This window comes from Rhea pennata, unplaced genomic scaffold, assembly GCF_028389875.1.
Source record: "Rhea pennata isolate bPtePen1 unplaced genomic scaffold, bPtePen1.pri scaffold_32, whole genome shotgun sequence".
NCBI lineage: Eukaryota > Metazoa > Chordata > Aves > Rheiformes > Rheidae > Rhea > Rhea pennata.
In genome coordinates, this window is record NW_026907679.1 from 2,707,071 (window position 1) to 2,724,788 (window position 17,718).

At 52.5% G+C, this 17,718-nt stretch overlaps 2 protein-coding genes across 2 annotated transcripts; both read right to left on the minus strand.

Annotated features, from left to right (window-relative positions):
* Nucleotides 1–1,826: 1,826 nt before the first annotated feature.
* Nucleotides 1,827–2,762, minus strand: LOC134154553 (olfactory receptor 14A16-like). The gene has a single exon (XM_062601227.1). The coding sequence runs from the start codon at nucleotides 2,760–2,762 to the stop codon at nucleotides 1,827–1,829; it is 936 nt and encodes a 311-aa protein (XP_062457211.1).
* Nucleotides 2,763–16,198: 13,436 nt separating this feature from the next.
* LOC134154554 (olfactory receptor 14A16-like) lies at nucleotides 16,199–17,718 on the minus strand (the record flags this gene model as incomplete). The annotated part of the gene is made up of 2 exons (XM_062601228.1): nucleotides 16,199–16,249; nucleotides 17,074–17,718. Coding segments are annotated over 2 exons (696 nt in total), but the record flags the coding sequence as incomplete, so codon positions are not given.

Genomic DNA, 17,718 nt, shown 5'->3' on the forward strand with positions numbered 1-17,718 from the left:
TCCTGGACCCTTTCTAGCCCAGAACAGCCCTCCTTGGCTCTCTCCATACCCCTTGCCCTTTCCACAGCCCACCTGGCAGAGCAGCCCAGGATGGGGGTGACCTCCGGCAGTGCCTGCTGGAGCGGGCTGCAGAGCCCTGGGTGCTAACACCAAAGCCACAGCCCACTGCAGGCACAGCAGCTCCAGGGGAGCAAAGGAGGAGGTGTCAGCCTCCCCACCATCAGCCTCCAAGATGGCACTGAAGCTGGCACTGGCCCCCAGCACAAGGACACAGGTCCCTTGTTCTGGTGTTCAGATTCCCTAGCCCCAAGCTGCCTGCAGACCCCCATGTCAGCCCCTCTCTCCAGGACAACACAAAAGCCCCCACCCTGGGGCTCCGCTGGCAGCTCCTGCTGCCCCAAATCCACAGCAGCCTGCCCTTAGTTGACATACAGAGAAACAGATTTATTTCTCGTTTATTCCTCCTTGACAGCACACAACTGCTCCTTTGCTCTTCTCCACTTGTATCCTTGCCCCTGCAAGAGTTTTTCCCCAGGTGAGTGCATCAGTTCTGGCCATTCCTGGACCCTCCCCTTGCTTGCTACAGAGCCCTGAGCTGGTAATGCTGCTCTGCAGAGCAAGCAGCCTGTGGGGACACAGGGCCTTGGCGGGGGGGGAGGGTCTCCACACTCACTGTGGTGGTCATGGTGGGAAGCAGACCTACCAGACAGGCATCATTGCACCTGATAACTCGTACCTAGGTGTCAAAGCAACAAAGCTCTGGTCACCAACAGAAGAACCCTGAGCCCATACTTTAGACCCTAGCAGATCACTCCGGGACTCTGATCTCGTCCCCTGGATACCATGGAGTTCAGAAGCAGAGCAGCAGGCCCATTTGTGTGGCAACCTCTTGTACATATTTTTGACTCCATCTTCTGCAGAGAGGCCAGACTTCAGAGATGTCACAGAGGAGATGTTCTTTTATTAAAGAAATGTTTTTCTGGAGCGCATGTCTGCCATAAGAGTGCCCATTTCATGGTCCTGTCTGTGCTCACAGGAGACATGTACATAGAAATACAGCTCTGCAGCCACCAGGTTATGAGAACTCCTGGGCCATATGCACACACCAGAGCACAGCAGGACAGTGTGGAAATCAGAAGCACCCCTGAAAAGAGAAAGAGCTGCTGCTGTGTGGATTTGTCTCCAGGAATGCTGCAGTCTCCACTCAAAGGCTGCAGTGAGGAGATGTCTTCTGTAGTAGTGTGGAGACAGTCCTGAGGAGCAGAGGGCTTGTCCCTACAGGCTGTATCCAGACTCTCCTCCCCTCCACTCTCACTCTAGTTTCAGTTTTGGAGCACTGGAGAGGGAAGGGATCAGCCCACAGTGACAGCTGGCTGATGCCCTCACAGGAGAGGGGTGTTGAGACCCCCCCCGTGACTTCAGCCAGGGGAGCTGAGCTCTCCTAGTGGTCATGAGGCACATGGTCTCAACCCATCCGTACTCATCTGAGATGGACTCTGACCCCTGAGCTCCCTTGATGTCATGCTGAAAGAGACACTGTGAAGGGAAATTCTCCTCATTCCATTGGGGGCATCCGGGGGAGCTCAGAGTAGCTGGCTCTGAGGTTCTCCCATCTCTGCTGATGGAGAGGGAAGTCTGTCTTCCTGCTTCAACGTGGTCTCTGTGTCAGACACAGGAGAGGGATTACTGAGGAGAAACAGGGTAAACGCAAACATTTTCCTTCCAAAATGAATATGATACAGAAAAGTGAGACAAATAAATGAACAATTCATAACCTTGACCAAAAGGAAAAAAATGGGAATGATGAGATGATGAACATGGGATGGTTATTGGTGCTGACACTGAACCCATTGAACCAATTTCCTCAGGGCCTCCTGCAGCTCCTTGTTCCTCATGCTGTAGATGAGGGGGTTCAATGTTGGAGGCATTACCACATACAGAACAGCCAACACCAGATCCAGAGTTGAGGAGGAGAGGGAGGGCGATTTCAGATAGGCAAATGTGCCAGTGCTGATGAACAGGGAGACCACGGCCAGGTGAGGGAGGCACATGGAAAAGGCTTTGTGCCGGCCCTGCTCAGAGGGGATCCTCAGCACAACAGTGAAGATCTGCACGTAGGACAGCACAATGAAAATGAAACATCCCAAAGCTAATCCAACAGTAACCACAAGAATTCCAGATTTCCTGATGTAGGAATCTGAGCAGGAGAGCTTGAGGATATGGGGAATTTCACAGAAGAATTGTTCTACTACATTGCCTTGGCAGAGGGGTAGTGAAAATGTATTAGAAATGTGTAGGACAGCACAGAGAAACCCACTGGCCCAGGCAGCTGCTGCCATTCTGACACAGACTCTCCTGCCCATGAGGGTCCCATAGTGCAGGGGTTTGCAGATAGCAATGTAGCGGTCATAGGCCATGACAGTGAGGAGAGAATACTCGGCTGAAATGAAAATGACAAAAATAAAGACCTGGGATGCACATTCTGAGTAGGAAATGGCCCTGATGTCCCACAGAGAACTAGCCATGGATTTGGGGACAGTGGTGGAGATTGTACCAATGTCCAGAAGAGAGAGGTTGAGGAGGAAGAAGTACATGGGGGTGTGGAGGTGGTGGTCACAGGCTGCGGCTGTGATGATGAGGCCATTGCCCAGGAGGGCAGCCAGGTAGATGCCCAGGAACAGCACAAAGTGCAAGAGCTGCAGCTCTGGCGTGTCCGCAAATGCCAGGAGGAGGAACTCATTGAAGGAGCTGCTGTTGGACATTTTGCTCCCTTTGGACACGGTGGACTGCAAAAGCAAGAAAAGACAGGAGAAGTCAGGAGAGAATTTTCTGATCAAAAGTCCCTTTCTCAGCCCCACCAACACAAACACAGACACACACAGACACACACACACACACAGAGAAAGAGAGAGAGAGAGAGAGAGAGAGAGAGAGAGAGAGAGATTGCTTTACTGCTTCTCAGGAGGACCTTCATTCATCTCCCTGTCTGGAGCTCCAGTTTGTGCTGGCTGAGTGTGCCAGGAGGAGCAGGGACCTCTGCCCATGGGCCCCCGAAGGATCAGTCCTGCTATAGTGTAGAGGGGCAGTTTAACATCACATCCAGTTCTGAGCCATTTTGACCACAAAAGCAATGGTTTCATTTTTGGGGGGCTTGTTTGTTTGTTTGTCTGCTCTGCAGGGCAGGAATATGCAACCTTTCCACTGCTCTCAGTGTGAAGAATGGTGAGTCCTGGGAGGCAAAAGCTCTCCCTGTGCCCTAGGACAGAGCTAGCACAGCTGCTCTCCAGCTCAGTCTCCACATCAGTCCCATTCCCAGCTGCCTTGGGCATGCAGCTCTCTCAGCTAAGGGACAGTCTTGACTGCAAGTTACCCTGTAGGAAACTGGCCTGTGCTGACAGTGGTGTCCACTTACAAAGCGGAAATCTCCAATCTCCCCTCCCTTTCTCAGCTCTGCTGATCTGAGAGGAATGGAGAGAATGTGCCATAGCACATGGCTCTGATGCTCAGAATAAGGACTCTGTGATGTGGCTCTGGTATAGAGCAAGAACTCAACACCCAAATTCTAGCCAAAGACACATAGTGCTTATTTCCACTGCTCACATGCAGCCACTGCCAGCAGCATTTCCATTTCCTGAGCCCCTCTGTGGCTTCTGCACAGTACATTCAGTTGTCATGAATGTCCTACAGAAGAGCTATGCCTTTCTGGAGGGCAGAACACAGCCTGGTAGCATGCCCCAGGGAGTGGAACATGTCTTAAAGGCATGGTCTCCTGCAGGACTGTCATCTTCATTCTCCATTCCTCTGCTGGGAGGGAGAGGAAAGATGAAGGAGGTTTACTCAGGGGAAAGTGTCTGCCCTGCAGGGGCTGGCAGAGAATTTTCTGCATCCCAACCACAGTTTTCTCTTGCTCTCTGAGCATATCTGTGCTGCTTGGAGATGTCATTGCTGGGAGCTGTTCATTTGCCCACACCAGACACCATCCCCCCCACTGTGATCTCAGCTCTGCCCTACAGAAACCTCCAAGCAACAGGAAACTGCCCAGGGGCATCTCTCTGTTTGTAGAGGCTAAAGAGCAGACGAGAAAATCTCCAACGAGACTGACAAGTTGATGTTAGTGCTGCCTGTAGGCTGAGGAGTGGTGAAGGCGTGTGCAAGCCTATTCATCGTTCAGTGGTGGTGAAGGGGCTTAGCCCCTTGTTTAAACCTGACTGCTGCATTACCATTCCCACCATGCAGAGACAAGTCCTCTTGAAAACTCCACTCTCGGAATGTCCTCATGGTGAGCTAGAGCTGTGAGCAGTCTTGACCCATGCAGCACCCTCTCAGCAGGAGAATGAGCCTGCTCTGCCAGAGGTCATGCCTCTCACCCATAGCTTTTCCCCACAGCACTGTGGGGAGCTCCCCAGGCAGGCTGAGTGCTGACCCTTGCAGGTGGCAGAGCCGCTACCCCAGGCGTGCAGGACCCTAAGATGCAGGGACACTGCTCTGAATTACAGTCCATGGAGACATGTGTGCACACACTGCCTTCACACCCCTGCAGCCATCCATGGGAGAAGGTAGCAGGGCACCCTGTCCCTCTGAGGCTGTGGCAGGGAGTCCCTGCCCTGAAGCATCTTCCCCTCCACCTATGCACTGGAAGAACCAGGAGAGAGATTCAAGGGCTGGGCTGGGTTCAGAAGACGCTCCCAGGAACCTCAGTAGCATTGCCCTGCAGCCAGGGACTTACCATGTCAAAGGCTGTGAAGGTTTCTCCCACAGTGAGCTCTCCTCTGGCCTCCCACTCCACACTGCCTTTCACTTCACTCTGCCTTCTCTCATCTTGTGTCAGCCGCAGCAAGCGGTGCCCAGAGCCCTGCTACTCTTTGCAGAGCTGCTCCTGCACACAGCTGTGTCTCAGCAGTGCCTCCAGGTTGCCATGAGCTCCCTCTGTCCCAGAAGCTGGAGCTGAGCCCCTGCTCAGAAGTAGGAGCCCAGCTGAAGGCATGACTTTCTCTGTCCCTTGTGCTCCCTCCTCCTGGGAAATGTTCCCCAAAGTAGTCTAAAATAATCATGTATCGTGCTTTTTTAAGGAGCAGAGAGAAACTGATTATAACATTGCAATTTAGTTTCTCAGAGCATGACTATCTCTGATAAGTGGAAATGTTCCACTGTGGAAGCCCCTACTCTTATCCCTTAACTTGGCAGGACACCTAGATGGGGACAAGAAGGGAGTCCATTTAGCCATAGTTCAGGTATTGATTCTGATGAGTCAATGTGGGCATCACATGCCTGTTGAGAAGCCCCTGGGCTGCAGTGGGATTCAACAAACTTCCATGAACTCCACAAATACATACGAGGGGGGGATTTCCCTTCCCCATGCTGAAGTGTGCACCACAGAGGTATCTCCATGAGAGCTCCTTGTCTACGCTCCCTTTGCAATCAGTGGAGATGGAGGGGGGGAATCAGCTGCTCATACACAAACACTTGGTGACAGTTGAAGACAAAAAATTGGTGCAAGGCATGTACCAATGACGACTTGCTTTGGTGAAGCAACTGAGAGACCCACATTCTCCTGGAGCATCAGATGGGGCCAGGTGAGGAATTTCTTTGGCCATCTGAAATGACACTAGATGCCTGCTACAACTAGAGCTCCACTCACTGTGAGGCTGAGACACAGGTAGAGTCCAATGTTACGAACAGCTGTCTGCCAGTTCCGGGCAGATACTTCATTTAATGACACAGAAATGGGGTGACAGGGCCACATCAGATGCCTGGGGTGTCCAGCACAGCCACCTGTCTCTAGCACATACAGCATGACACTTAAAGGGAAACCATGTCTCAAACACTTCTTGCTCTCCTCCCCTGAACCTCTTCTCACCCCACTAGATGGTACAAAGAGGGACTGGACTAATGAGGATCTCAGGATAGGTGGATCGCAGGCTGCCCAGGCCCAGAGATTTCTTCAGTGGCACCTTGTCCTTCCTGGAGATTGGTTCAAGAAATCTGTCAAATGACCAACAGTGTCACAGAGCCAGCTCAGGCAGTCAGTCCCCTTCCTGGCATTCCTGCACAGCCCAGCCCTTTCTCTGTGGCCTTGGGCACTGTAGGGTTTGCTGTCTTTGTGGGAACCTCCCTTGACATTCCATTACCACCTGTTGTCCATGCCAGCGTGTCAGCACTTGACACCAAAGCCTTTGCATAAATGAGGTCCTTGGTAACATGTTTCCTCATGACAAATCTTTGGTTAGTGACACAGCTGAGGTGCTGAAGCAGACAAATATGCAAATTGCAGACTGGGTGAGTGGACTGTGAGTTGGATTGAGAACCGGCTGAAAGGCAGAGCTCAGAGGGTCATCATCAGTGGCACAGAGTCTAGTTGGAGGCCTGTGGCTACTGGAGTTCCCCAGGGCTCAGTACTGGGTCCCATCCTGTTCAACTTCTTCATCAATGACCTGGATGAGGGGACGGAGTGCCTCCTCAGCAAGTTTGCTGATGATACCAAGCTGGGAGGAGTGGCTGATAAACCTGAGGGCTGTGCTGCCATTCAGAGAGACCTGGACAGGCTGGAGAGCTGGGCAGAGAGGAACTTCATAAAGGTCAATGAGGGCGAGGGCAAGTGCAAGGTCCTGCACCTAGAGTAGAATAAGTTCATGCACCAGTACAAGCTGGGGGCTGACCTGCTGGAGAGCAGCTCTGCAGAGAAGGACCTGGGAGTCCTGGCAGACAACAAGCTGACCACGATGAGCTAGCAATGTGCCCTTGTGGCCAGGAAGGCCATTGGTCTCCTGAGGTGCATTAGGAAGAATGTTGCCAACAGGTCGAGGGAGGTAATTCTGCCACTCTGCTCAGCTCTACTGAGGCCACACCTGGAGTACTGTGTCCAGTTCTGGGCTCCCCAGTACAAGAGAGATGCAGAACATGTGGAGAAAGGCCCGGGTAGGGCTATGAGGATGATCAGAGGGCTGGAGCATCTGCCGTACGAGGAATGGCTGCGAGAGCTTGGCTTGGTTAGCTTGGAGAAGACTGAGGGGGGATCTTATCAATGTGTCTAAGTATCTGAAGGGAGGGTGTCAAGGGGATGAGGCTAAACTCTTTTCAGTTGCCCCATGCAAAAGGACAAGAGGCAATGGGCACAAACTGAAACAGAGGAAGTTCTGCCTGATTATGAGCAGGCATTTCTTTCCTGTGAGAGTGACAGAGCAATGGAAGAGGTTATCCGGAGAGGTTGTGAAGTCTTCTTCTCTGGAGATACTCAAAACCCAACTAGATGCAATCCTGTCTAACATGATCTAGGTGACCCTTCTTGAGCAGGGGCTTGGACTAGATCATCTCCAGAGTTCCCTTCCAACCTTACCCATTCTGTGATTCTGTGATTCTGTGTCTTTAACAAAGCCTTTTACACTGTCTCCCTCAATATATTTACATAGAAGCTCGGATATTAAGGACTGCATGAGTAGGCAACTAGAAGGCTGAAAACTGGTTGGATGATTGGGCTCAGAGGGCTGTTTTGAATAGAGTAATTCTTTGCCTGCAGGCCAGAGAGAAAGGGAGCAGCACAGGGTCTCTCCTGGGACCTGTCCCGTTTAACACTTTGAGGAGTGGCCTGCAGGAGGTAACAGTCATCACATTAGTAGACAACTCCAAAGTGGGTGAGAGGCCCCAGCCTTGTGGCTGAGGGCTGCCACTGAGAGGGCCCTGGACAGGCCGGAGGAATGGGCTGCCAGGATGGAGACTCTTTATGCCGAGAAGACAAGAGGCAATACCGTCTCATACAAACATCCCATCTGTGTGCATTCTTTCCCCGTTGGCCCTGTTTTTGCTTGCTTTGTACCCTCACCTGGTATTTCTGAGATTATTGTCCTGTAAGTCCTGTTTCAGACAGAAATTACATTACACTAGAATCTCCTATTTTTAACTTTGTGCTGTCCTTCAGTTGCACTTGCTGTTCTCTTCTTAGAAGCACCACAAGTCAGTGAACCATCTGCACACACACATTAACAGGTGACACAAGAGAATTTCAGTCTGGAGGACCTTGAGAAAACTGAGGATTCAGCTGACAGAAACCTTGTGAAGCTTCTCAAGGAGAAGGGGCAAGTCCTGCACCTGGGGCAGGATAACTCCATGCTTCAGGGCAAGTTGGGACCTCAGCTGAGAAGTGCCCCTGAGGGGAAGGGCCTGGGTGTTATGAGAAATGCTACGTGAGCCAGTGAGGCACAGTCATTGCGAATAAGGCCAAGTGATTATGGGCTGCATGAGGAGAAGTGTGGCCACCCACACAAGGGGAGCCATTATTCCCCCTCCACTCAGCCCTGGGCTGACGATAGCTGGAGTAACATGTCCCTGAATGGGTCTCCCACGCACTTTTTTTGGTGGTGAGAAGCAGCACAAGAAAGGGAAAGAGTCACAATCTGCAGCTTGGGAGGTTCAAACCAGACATTAACAGGAATCAGTGTCACTCGAAGAGCAGTGCTGTGGTGCTACAGGTCACCCAGAGGGAGGCTGTGATCAGCCCCTGGCTCTGTGTTCCAAGGAACAGCCAGTGAGGATGGAGAGACATCAGTAACAGGGGGGAGATCCCGAGGTGGGAGCAAGGTGGGGAAGCATCTTGAGTGTCTACTGTCTGCAGGCACCCAGCAGCAGGCATGGGACAGTCTGGTGGAGACAGTGGAGGGCACTGGCATGCTGAAGAGCCTGAAAGAGCAGAGGTCTTTGTTCTACGGCTGTTGTCTCAATCACTGAGGCCTACCAGGAGGCTTCATGACCTCACTGTCCCCTTGCCCACCAGAGGACCCCAGGAGGTGTTGTGTCATGGTTGGGCACTTGAGCTTGCACATCCCCACCTGCACACTGCCCCCAGGAGCAGCCCTGGGCAAAATATAGGGGAAAGGATCTCCCTTCTCAGGAGCTGGGTGTCTGCGATCGGCCATTTTGCTTGATAAAACACATCAAGGAGAGATTCGGCATCAGAGTCACCTGCATGTTGCCTTCGACTACCTGTAATCAGTGCTTCCAACTTTCTGCTCTAATCAGCCCCCAGCGAATCTTTCTTGCTAACAGCCCTCAGTGGGACCCATTAATGCTCTGTGTAACTTTGGGTTCTGCTTCTGACTTTAACTTCTTGAAAGTTTTGTTCAGTCTCCTCTTAGTAACTGAGGCAGGTGGACTCAGCACCAAATACACCATGGGGCTCATTAAAATGAAAAACTTCCTGATGAATCTCTTCTCTCCTCATAATCTTCTTCAAGTCTGGTAAGGCTAATTGCAGAGGTTTCAGAAGTGTAGCTGAAAGTCGGAGACCTTCATAATATGAAATTATTTCTGCTTCTAAATTTTATTTTTATTATTATTATTTCCCACTTACAGAGTAAGTGGCAGGAGCATTCTCCAGGTGATACTGATCCACAGTGTCCCTCAGTGAAGTCAGGACACGCAGGAAAAGCAGTGTCCCAGGGGTCAGATGTTGTACACATAGTCTTCCTCTCCATCTCCTCAACCCTGCCATTGCTCTCATCAGCCACCTGGGAATTCCATCACCCTTGCTAAAGCTAAAATGTTTCCACTAAAGTCTGTAAGGGATTTGTACAGCTCATATGCCTCAATTCCCACCTGCTTTCCTTAGACAACTAGCTACAAATAGACACAGTGGTTTGGAGTTTTTCTTTTCTTCTTTTGATTGTAAACAAACAAAACATAAAGAATGATATAGTTTCATAAAAAATAATTAAAATCCTCCACAGTATGCTAAGTCTGAGCTGCCTCCAGTGAGGCCCACTTCCCACAAGGAGAGCTTTACTAGAAATTTTGGGGATAGAAAGGAAATGGTAGCTAGAAACACAATTCATGACTTGGCTAAAGGGAGAGACTAGTAAGACTTGGAGCAAGCTCGAAACTCCTGAAGTGCAAATCAGTAGCTTCGTATCTGAATGAACCAAGAGCAACGAGAGGTGGAAAACTGGAAACAATGGAAAATTGCAACGTCCAGCTAGTGATGTTAGAAAATATCTTTTTAATCAGGGCATGTGGAAACAGAAGAGAGAGCCATGCAGCTCCTGGGGGTCCTGGGCCTTGCTGGGGGTTGTGCCGCTCTCGGGGATCCCTGACCAGGCTGTGCTGGTCTACAAAAGTCTGTGCTGAGACAAGGAGGAGCAGGAAGGTTGGTGGTAGGGACGTTCCCCAACACCAGCAGCTGCAGAGGTGGGAGCTGGTCACCTCCCAGATTTCTGAATGAGCCAAAATGCAGGTCCTGAGGCACTGCACTGTCTTACAGGTTCTGCACTGGAGCCTGGGCAGCAGCCCTGCAATGTGTGGACATGTCCAGAGAAGCTCAGGGTCAAAAATGTGGGAGATGCAGGGAGCCAAGGCTGTCCCTTGAGAGAACCAGGATGCTTGTGGGTACCATGGACTCTACCCAGGGGAGAAGCACTGTCCTGAAGTGATACTGAAAAGCTCAAGGACGAGCTGTGGTCAGGAGATGAAGAACATATATTTCCCCAGGCTCAGCCAGAAGGAAATCTGGCCAAAACTAATGGGAAATGGGAAATCTTCCTAGGTTTGATACCTGGCCTCACCCATGGCTTGGAGCACAGCAAGCACAAGGGTCCTGAAGAAAGCCCTCTGGAGTATGCATGCTAAGGACACGTTTGCTCTTTTCTGAAGTACCATCTCTAATTTAAGCTCCTCAGACCAAGCTGAAGACTTCTAAAACCAAAGAGCCTGCTCTGGTGCCTTATGGGAGAAGGCTGCATGCTGTTTCATATTATCCTATACTCTGCTTCTACAGAAAGAGCGACCCATGGCAGAAATCCATGATTTTGATCCTGTCCTTGAAAAATGCCAAAAAAACTCCAAACTGACCCCCATGCCCCAGGGAACTGCACAGGTCTCCCCAATGCAGATACTTGTCAGTGCGGGGCCACAGAATTGGCCTCTCCAGTGCCCCATCTGTTAGATTTTAGAGCCTTTGGCACCGTCTGAAGACATTCCTGAAGGATTCATCAGAACCTTTTGGAACATAGCTGGGATGAGGAGCAGTGACTGCTCTAGGACATGAGGAGAAATCTCTGGGCTTTCTCGCTGGCTGTGCCATCTCCATGGCAGTGACGGGCTGAGCCCTCCGATGATACAAGCTGAGGTAACAGTGGGATGTCCTGTATCACAGGGAGGTCTCCCCAGTAACACAGCAGTGCCCTCACTTCCCCACAAGTTCTGGGAGGTGCTGGTCACTGCTCATGTCCTCCCCGCTGCTGCCCTTTAGAATTGGTCCATAGGTAGGAGTGGGGACAGGAGGGAGTAAGACCCTTTGGGCCACTTGTTCACAGGTAGAGGAGGAGGGACACATTGGAGAGAAGTTTTGAATGACAAGACAGGAGGAGCATCCTTTTTGGCAGTTGAACAGGTGAGGCAAGGCCAAGGGGGCAAGTGAGATGGAGGACTCAGACCACCAGACCAGATCACAATTCCTTGTTCCCGGTACTACAGGGGCTACTGGGGTAAGGGCTTTGGGAGCTCCTTCCCAAGGTGTTGGAGAGAGATTATTAACAGCAAAAATGGGTGTGGATCCTGGGCTGTGGAGGTGGCTGGCAAAGGTGGGGGCTGCCACAAGAGCCCTGCCTGAGGGTGTCATCTGGCTCAGGAGACAGCGTGGCAGCTGGGTCCTGTAGCTGGGGCTGCCCTGAGCCCCAAGGCTCCTGTGGGGGCAGCTGCATCCCCTTGTGGAAGTTGTGGGGAAATATATGGTCAGGTTTCCCTGGGAGTGGGTCCCCCTTTGCGATGGGGCTCTGGCAGGAAAGGAGTCCTGTGTCCTAGAGCTGGGGCATCCTGCAGCTGCCGTGGGGCTCTAAAGGGCATAGGCAGATTTTTTTCTCTTTTAGTAACTGCTATCTAAAGGATGTTTTGCTGCACTATGAGCATTGTAAGGCCACAAGGAGAGTTGTGGAGGCTGTTCAGGAGCTGGCTCAACAGTGGAGAAGGCAGGAGGGGCTGCAGCTGGCAATGGGCATGTGGTCGGGGTGTGGGCAGGGAGGTCACAGCTCTCTGCGAAAGCTATGCCAAAAAATGACCAGTGTCAGATCAGTTCTTTGGCAGTAGCTGACAGGCAGGCAGGGGGCACATGGCTCCACTCTTGATGACGAGGTCACTTGTGCTAATGAGGCAGAAGCAGGTCCATGGCTGGGCTATGTGCTTTGGAGCTCACCTCTGCCAGAGCAGCTGAGAGGTCAGCATTTGTGTCATGGCCGGAGAAGTTCTCGTGAGGTGTCTCAGAGGGTTATTGATCTGTTACCTGATAGGCCAGCAGTAGCAAATGGCTGGGGAAGTTATCTTGAGAAAACCTTTCCCATGAAAGCCCTTAGAGCAACAGCAGGCACCTGCTAGGGGTATGTGCTTATGAGGGCATGTGAGGCAAAAGAGAGAGATGAGAGCTGGCCTGCTGAGCCCTGGGGAGAGCACTTGCTCTCTGCTTTCTGGAGGTGGGAAGTGCCCGGCTGTTCACAGGCAGTGCCTGTCGCAAAGCCTTGGAGGACTAGAAGGGAATGGGAGGGCAGGAGTGTTGGGCTTTGTGTGTTTGAGGGCCCCTGGTGGGTTGCTGGCCTGCTGCCATGTCCAGTACTGTCCCTGGTGTGTCCCTGCTACAGAGGCGCATGTTGGCTGGCCACCCTCCGTGATGCATTGGGGCAGCGTGTGCAGCACATCACAGCAGCTTCATTGCCTGTGGTGGAAATGAGGGTGTCCCCAGTGCTGGGCTGCTCTGACGCGGAGCAGGTGTCTGGAGAGAGCCGGGCTGTGCATGGGGAGCCCTGCCAAGATGGGGAGGAAAGGGTTAGACAGGAGCATTTGTGCTGGGGCAGTGGCAGTGGGCACAGGAGGCAGCGTTAGGCAGTGTTCGAGAGCAGAGCAGCAGGCACAGGCCCTCGATGAGCAGGGGAGGCACTGCAGGAAGTGGTCTCAGCACCAAGGCAGGACGGAGAAGGTGCAAAGCAAGGTCAGCAAGTAAGGCCAGAGGAAGGCCAGGAAGAGATCTGCGTACCAAATGGAGGTGCAGCTGCTGAGTGCTTCCGTCAGTGGGTGTCCTGAGATGTAGGCTCCACTGCCCCCGGATGTCCTGCAATAACGTCCTGCTCGATAGGCATCGATAGCCCTGCTGCCCACGCAGGGGTGTGTTTGTGGCCAAGGACGGCCTCCAGGGAGCCTGCAGAGAGCCCTTGGCTGCAGCCAGCTGTGAAGCCTGGCAGACTGGCAGGGGCCCGGGAGCCTCTGCCTCTTCTGCTGCCTTTGGGCGTTGTGACTGCATTGTTGGATGACAGCATGGTGACATCAGGAACCTGGGGCCACACCGCAGCCTCTCCTGCCAGGGGTCTGCTGGCCCAGCATCAGCGGGAGGTACAAGGCCCCTGGGGTGACAGCCCTCATGCAGTCCCTGTCACCAGGACGCCAGGGCAGCTGAGTCTCTCCGTGTGTGGCCATGCATCTCCTGTGGGTGGCCAGGAAAGCCTGCTGGGCTCCTTTCTCTGTGTCCTGTGCACCAGGGTGGCCCTGTCACCACAGAAAGCGCAGGAGTCCAGCCACATCCTGGCATGGTGAAGTGGCTTCTCCCACAGGTGCACAAGCAGCCACGTAGATGAGCAGAGCTGGATAGTGTACCAGCAGCTGGACAGGGGGTACTTACGGGCAGAGGTGGGTGTGCTGGAGGTAAGGGGCAAGCTAAGTTCTTCTAGGCACCACAGCATGGCCTAAAGTGCCCTGGGTGCAGGTTCCTCTGCCTACCTGCCTGCCTCACAGCAGCAGCGCCAGTGCCCGAGCCAGCATGGTTCTCTGTCTTCAGGACAGAAGAGCGGCAGGTCCAGGAAAGCAGTGCTCTCTCTTCTAAACACGTTTCTGATGGGTTCAACCTCTTGAAGGTTGCACAGTGGTTACTGTGGCTGTCAGCAGGAATAGCGGGCACTGAGATTGCTGCTGCCAGGCCTCCCAGCTGCTCATGTATGCGGTATGAATCACTGGTGCATAGGACTCTCCAAAATGTCAGGACCTAAGCAACATCTCTGCAGTAGCCTCCTGAAGCAGGCACTTTCTGACTGACCAGCTGCCATCAAGTCTGATGAAGACAGTCAACTCATGGAGCTAGGGTGTGCTTACAGGTGTGCTCACAGGTGTGCTCAGCTGTCTGGGTGAGGTGGAACTCAAGTCAGCTTTCACATTAAACTTTCTGACATTGATGTAGGTGACCAGAGACTGAGAACCTTTTGCCCTAGCCAAGCTGGCCAAGCACACATGAGGACATTTATCTGGTTAATGGATAAAGCATTTTGTGAACAACATTGTCCTGGCTTCTCTCCTCCACCTCTCTTGACAGTGTCAATGAAAGGAAATGGTAGTGAGCAAGGCTCTGGAAGCACAGAAGGTTGAGCCCTTTCTGGAGCTGGAGCCTGTAGGAAAGTTCTGATTTTCCAAGCATCTTGGGCAGTGCTGGGAGTGGTTGGCATAGGCGGCATTTCCTGCAGTCAGCCTCTCTACTAAAGCTGGCACTCAGCCCCCTCACAGCTCGGCAGGAGGTTTGTGCGGCCTTGCATGTGCACCATTGCCTGATTGTGTGAATGCCACCGTGTTGGGCAGCTCGTTGCACAACTCTCCAAGAGCTGGCCAATACCTCTTTTGGGGCATGCCTGGTCTTTCTGCAGGAGACTCAGCTGGATATGTGCGGACCCATTTTCTCATTGTAGCTCTGCTATTGTCTAAGCGCAGCAAGGGCCCACTGCACCCTTCAAGACTGGGAAGTGGGAGCCAAAGATAGTCACATGGCTGGCATGGGAGGGATATCAGCAGCCAGGGCCCCCTCCCACATTACACACCTGAGGCGAGCGAAGTAGGCCCAGAAATGGTAGCCAGATTCAAGGATGTATCCAGATCATCTGTCATGTTCATGGTGATGGGACAGGCAGTGAGTCAAAGAGTACCTTTTCTGGTATCTCACCTCCTGGCCTGTAGTGCGTGATCACCTCATCTAGCCCCTGCGCAGCCCAAGCTGTGCCCCATGCAGGCTTCAGCAGACACCATGCTCTGGGATCAGCCAGGGGTATCGTGTAGAAGAGAAGCCATGCAAGGCTGGCCTTTTCCCCTCCATCAGGATATAGAGACATGCAAAAGGATGGAGCTGGTCATGGACCACCCCACAAGTGGGGTGCATTACCAGCCCTGGAAGGGCTGGCCTGGAAGAATGCCATGGGGAAGCTTCCCCGCTCTGTGCATATGTAGGGAGAAGATCTGTGGGAGATCTGGCAGTGAGTCAGGGGACTGGCAGAGTGCGTGATCGCAGCCCCAGAGTGTGTTCTCTGCACACTGACCAAACTCCTGCCAAGGTCAGACGTGCATATTCCATCTTGTCAACAATGTCGAGCTGCTTCACAGCCAGTGGCTGCTCAAGCTGAGCACAGCTGAGATAAGGAAATAGTTCTGGTAGATTTAAGGGGTCCCTAGGGTACAACAAGCTGAGTCCCACCTGGGTTTCTGACTCATACTTTCAGCTGCCTCCCATCAGCAACCCTCCCAGGTAGTTCCCAAGCAGTTTATAGTGTAAGTCTTCTATTAAATCTATCCTGACTAAGCTTCCACGATCCTTATGTACCCACTCTATGCTGGTATCTGACCCTCCTTTTTCTTCCCTGTGGTCACAGCACGTAGCACAAGAAAAAACCTGAGCTCTTCTCCTCTGCACTTGCCATGTCTTGGTGCCTTTCCCAGGACACCTGCATCTGCCCTGCAAGCAGACACCTCTGTGCTCCCACACTGTCTTTCACATGCAGTAGCTGCCTGCTGGCATTTCTCCTCACCCAGGCCCTGTACTGCCCAGCTCAGCCCCTCCCCACCTTTTCCCACCTTAACCCTGGCTGTCTGCAGATCTTCTGGGCAGCCCTTCTACCCAGGACAGTGCAAGAGTCCTGGGCCTGAGGTGCCTCAGGCAGCTGCAGTAACACAGCAGCCTGCCTCACACTGACAAACATAGCAACAGGTTTTCATTTATTCCTCCTCACAAGCACACAATTGCTCCTTTGCTCTTCTCTACAGGTGTCCTTGTTCCCCAGAGAGCCTTTCCCCAGGTCAGTGGGTCGATCCTGGCCTGGTCTGCCATTTTCACACCCCTCTCCTAGGCTCTGCATAGGCCCTGGTCTGGCAGAGCTGTTCTGCAGGTAAGTCGGCTGTGGGGGCCCCATGCTGATCAGGGAGGCGGCTATTTGACCAGTATCACTGCATCTGAAAACCTCCCACCCAGAATCTCTGGCTGTGGAGGATGGATGGAGCAATCATGGGACATTTCACATTGCTCCGGATTTATTCAGAGGTGTCATCAGACCCAGCCCAGTCCCTCTCCTGAGGGACCTATGGGGCATTCCTTGCTTTGGCCCTTTATATTTACTTTACTCTGCTTGGTTTGGGGAGTCTCCACTCACTGCCCATTCCAGGCACATGGTGCCCCTGGAGATGCCCTATGCTCTCTGACTCCATATCCCTTCCAGAAGGATGGTCATCTGTCACCAGCCCTCCAATATGTGGGACAGTCCCCAGCAGACACCTCTTGACCACTCACCCTCTCCAGGCACCCTGGGCACTCGCAAGTGACAGTTAAATCCAGCCCTCATTCCCACACACATCACCCAAAAGAGATGATGCCCCTTAGCCCACGGAAAATGTAAGCACAAAAACAGGGCCTTTTTGGGTGTAATTCCCTGAGTGCATTCTTGGCTCCAGCTTTGGAAAAAGACCCCAACATTCAGGCACAGTACTCAGAAGACCCTCTTTTATTACAGAGATGCTACTTGGGAGGCCAGCTCTGACACAGTGATAGGCAGATTTACAGAAGGCCTCTGGGTGAGAAAGACAAGGTTTGTGCCTCCAGAAATGTGGGAGGAATTCAGACATTTCTACACAAACATGACTATCACAGACAGACCTCCCAAAGCACAAGAGATGCTGGAGATATAAACTGGGAATCAGTTGTGAGGAAAGATGGGCAGCTCATTGCTGCTGAACTAGTACCATCTGGATCAGTTTCCTCGCTGCCTGCTGGAGCTCCTTGTTCCTCATGCTGTAGATGAGAGGGTTCACTGTTGGAGGCACCACTGCGTACAGAACAGCCAGCACCAGATCCAGAACTGGGGAGGAGATAGAAGGTGGCTTCAGGTAGGCAAACATGATAGTGCTGAGAAACAGGGAGACCACGGCCAGGTGAGGGAGGCACATGGGAAAGGCTTTGTGTCGGCCCTGCTCGGAGGGGATCCTCAGCACAGCCCTGAAGATCTGCACGTAGGACAGCACAATGAAAATGAAACACCCTAAGATTAAACAGCTAATAATCCCAAGAAGCTCAACTTCCCTGAGGTAGGAGTCTGCGCAGGAGAGCTTGAGGATCTGGGAAATTTCACAGAAGAACTGGTCCACTGTGTTGCCTTGGCAGAGCGGTAGTGAAAAAGCATTTCCAGTGTGCAGGAGAGCATTGAGAAACCCACTGGCCCAGGCAGCTGCTGCCATTCTGACACAAGCTCTGCTGTCCATGATTGTGCCATAGTGCAGGGGATTGCAGATGGCAACATAGCGATCATAGGCCATGACAGTGAGGAGAGAATACTCTGCTGAAAACAAGAAGAAAACTAGGAAGACCTGGGCAGCACATCCCGAGTAGGAAATGGACCTGGTGTTCCTCAGGGAATTGGCCATGGATTTGGGGACAGTGGTGGAGATGGAGCCAAGGTC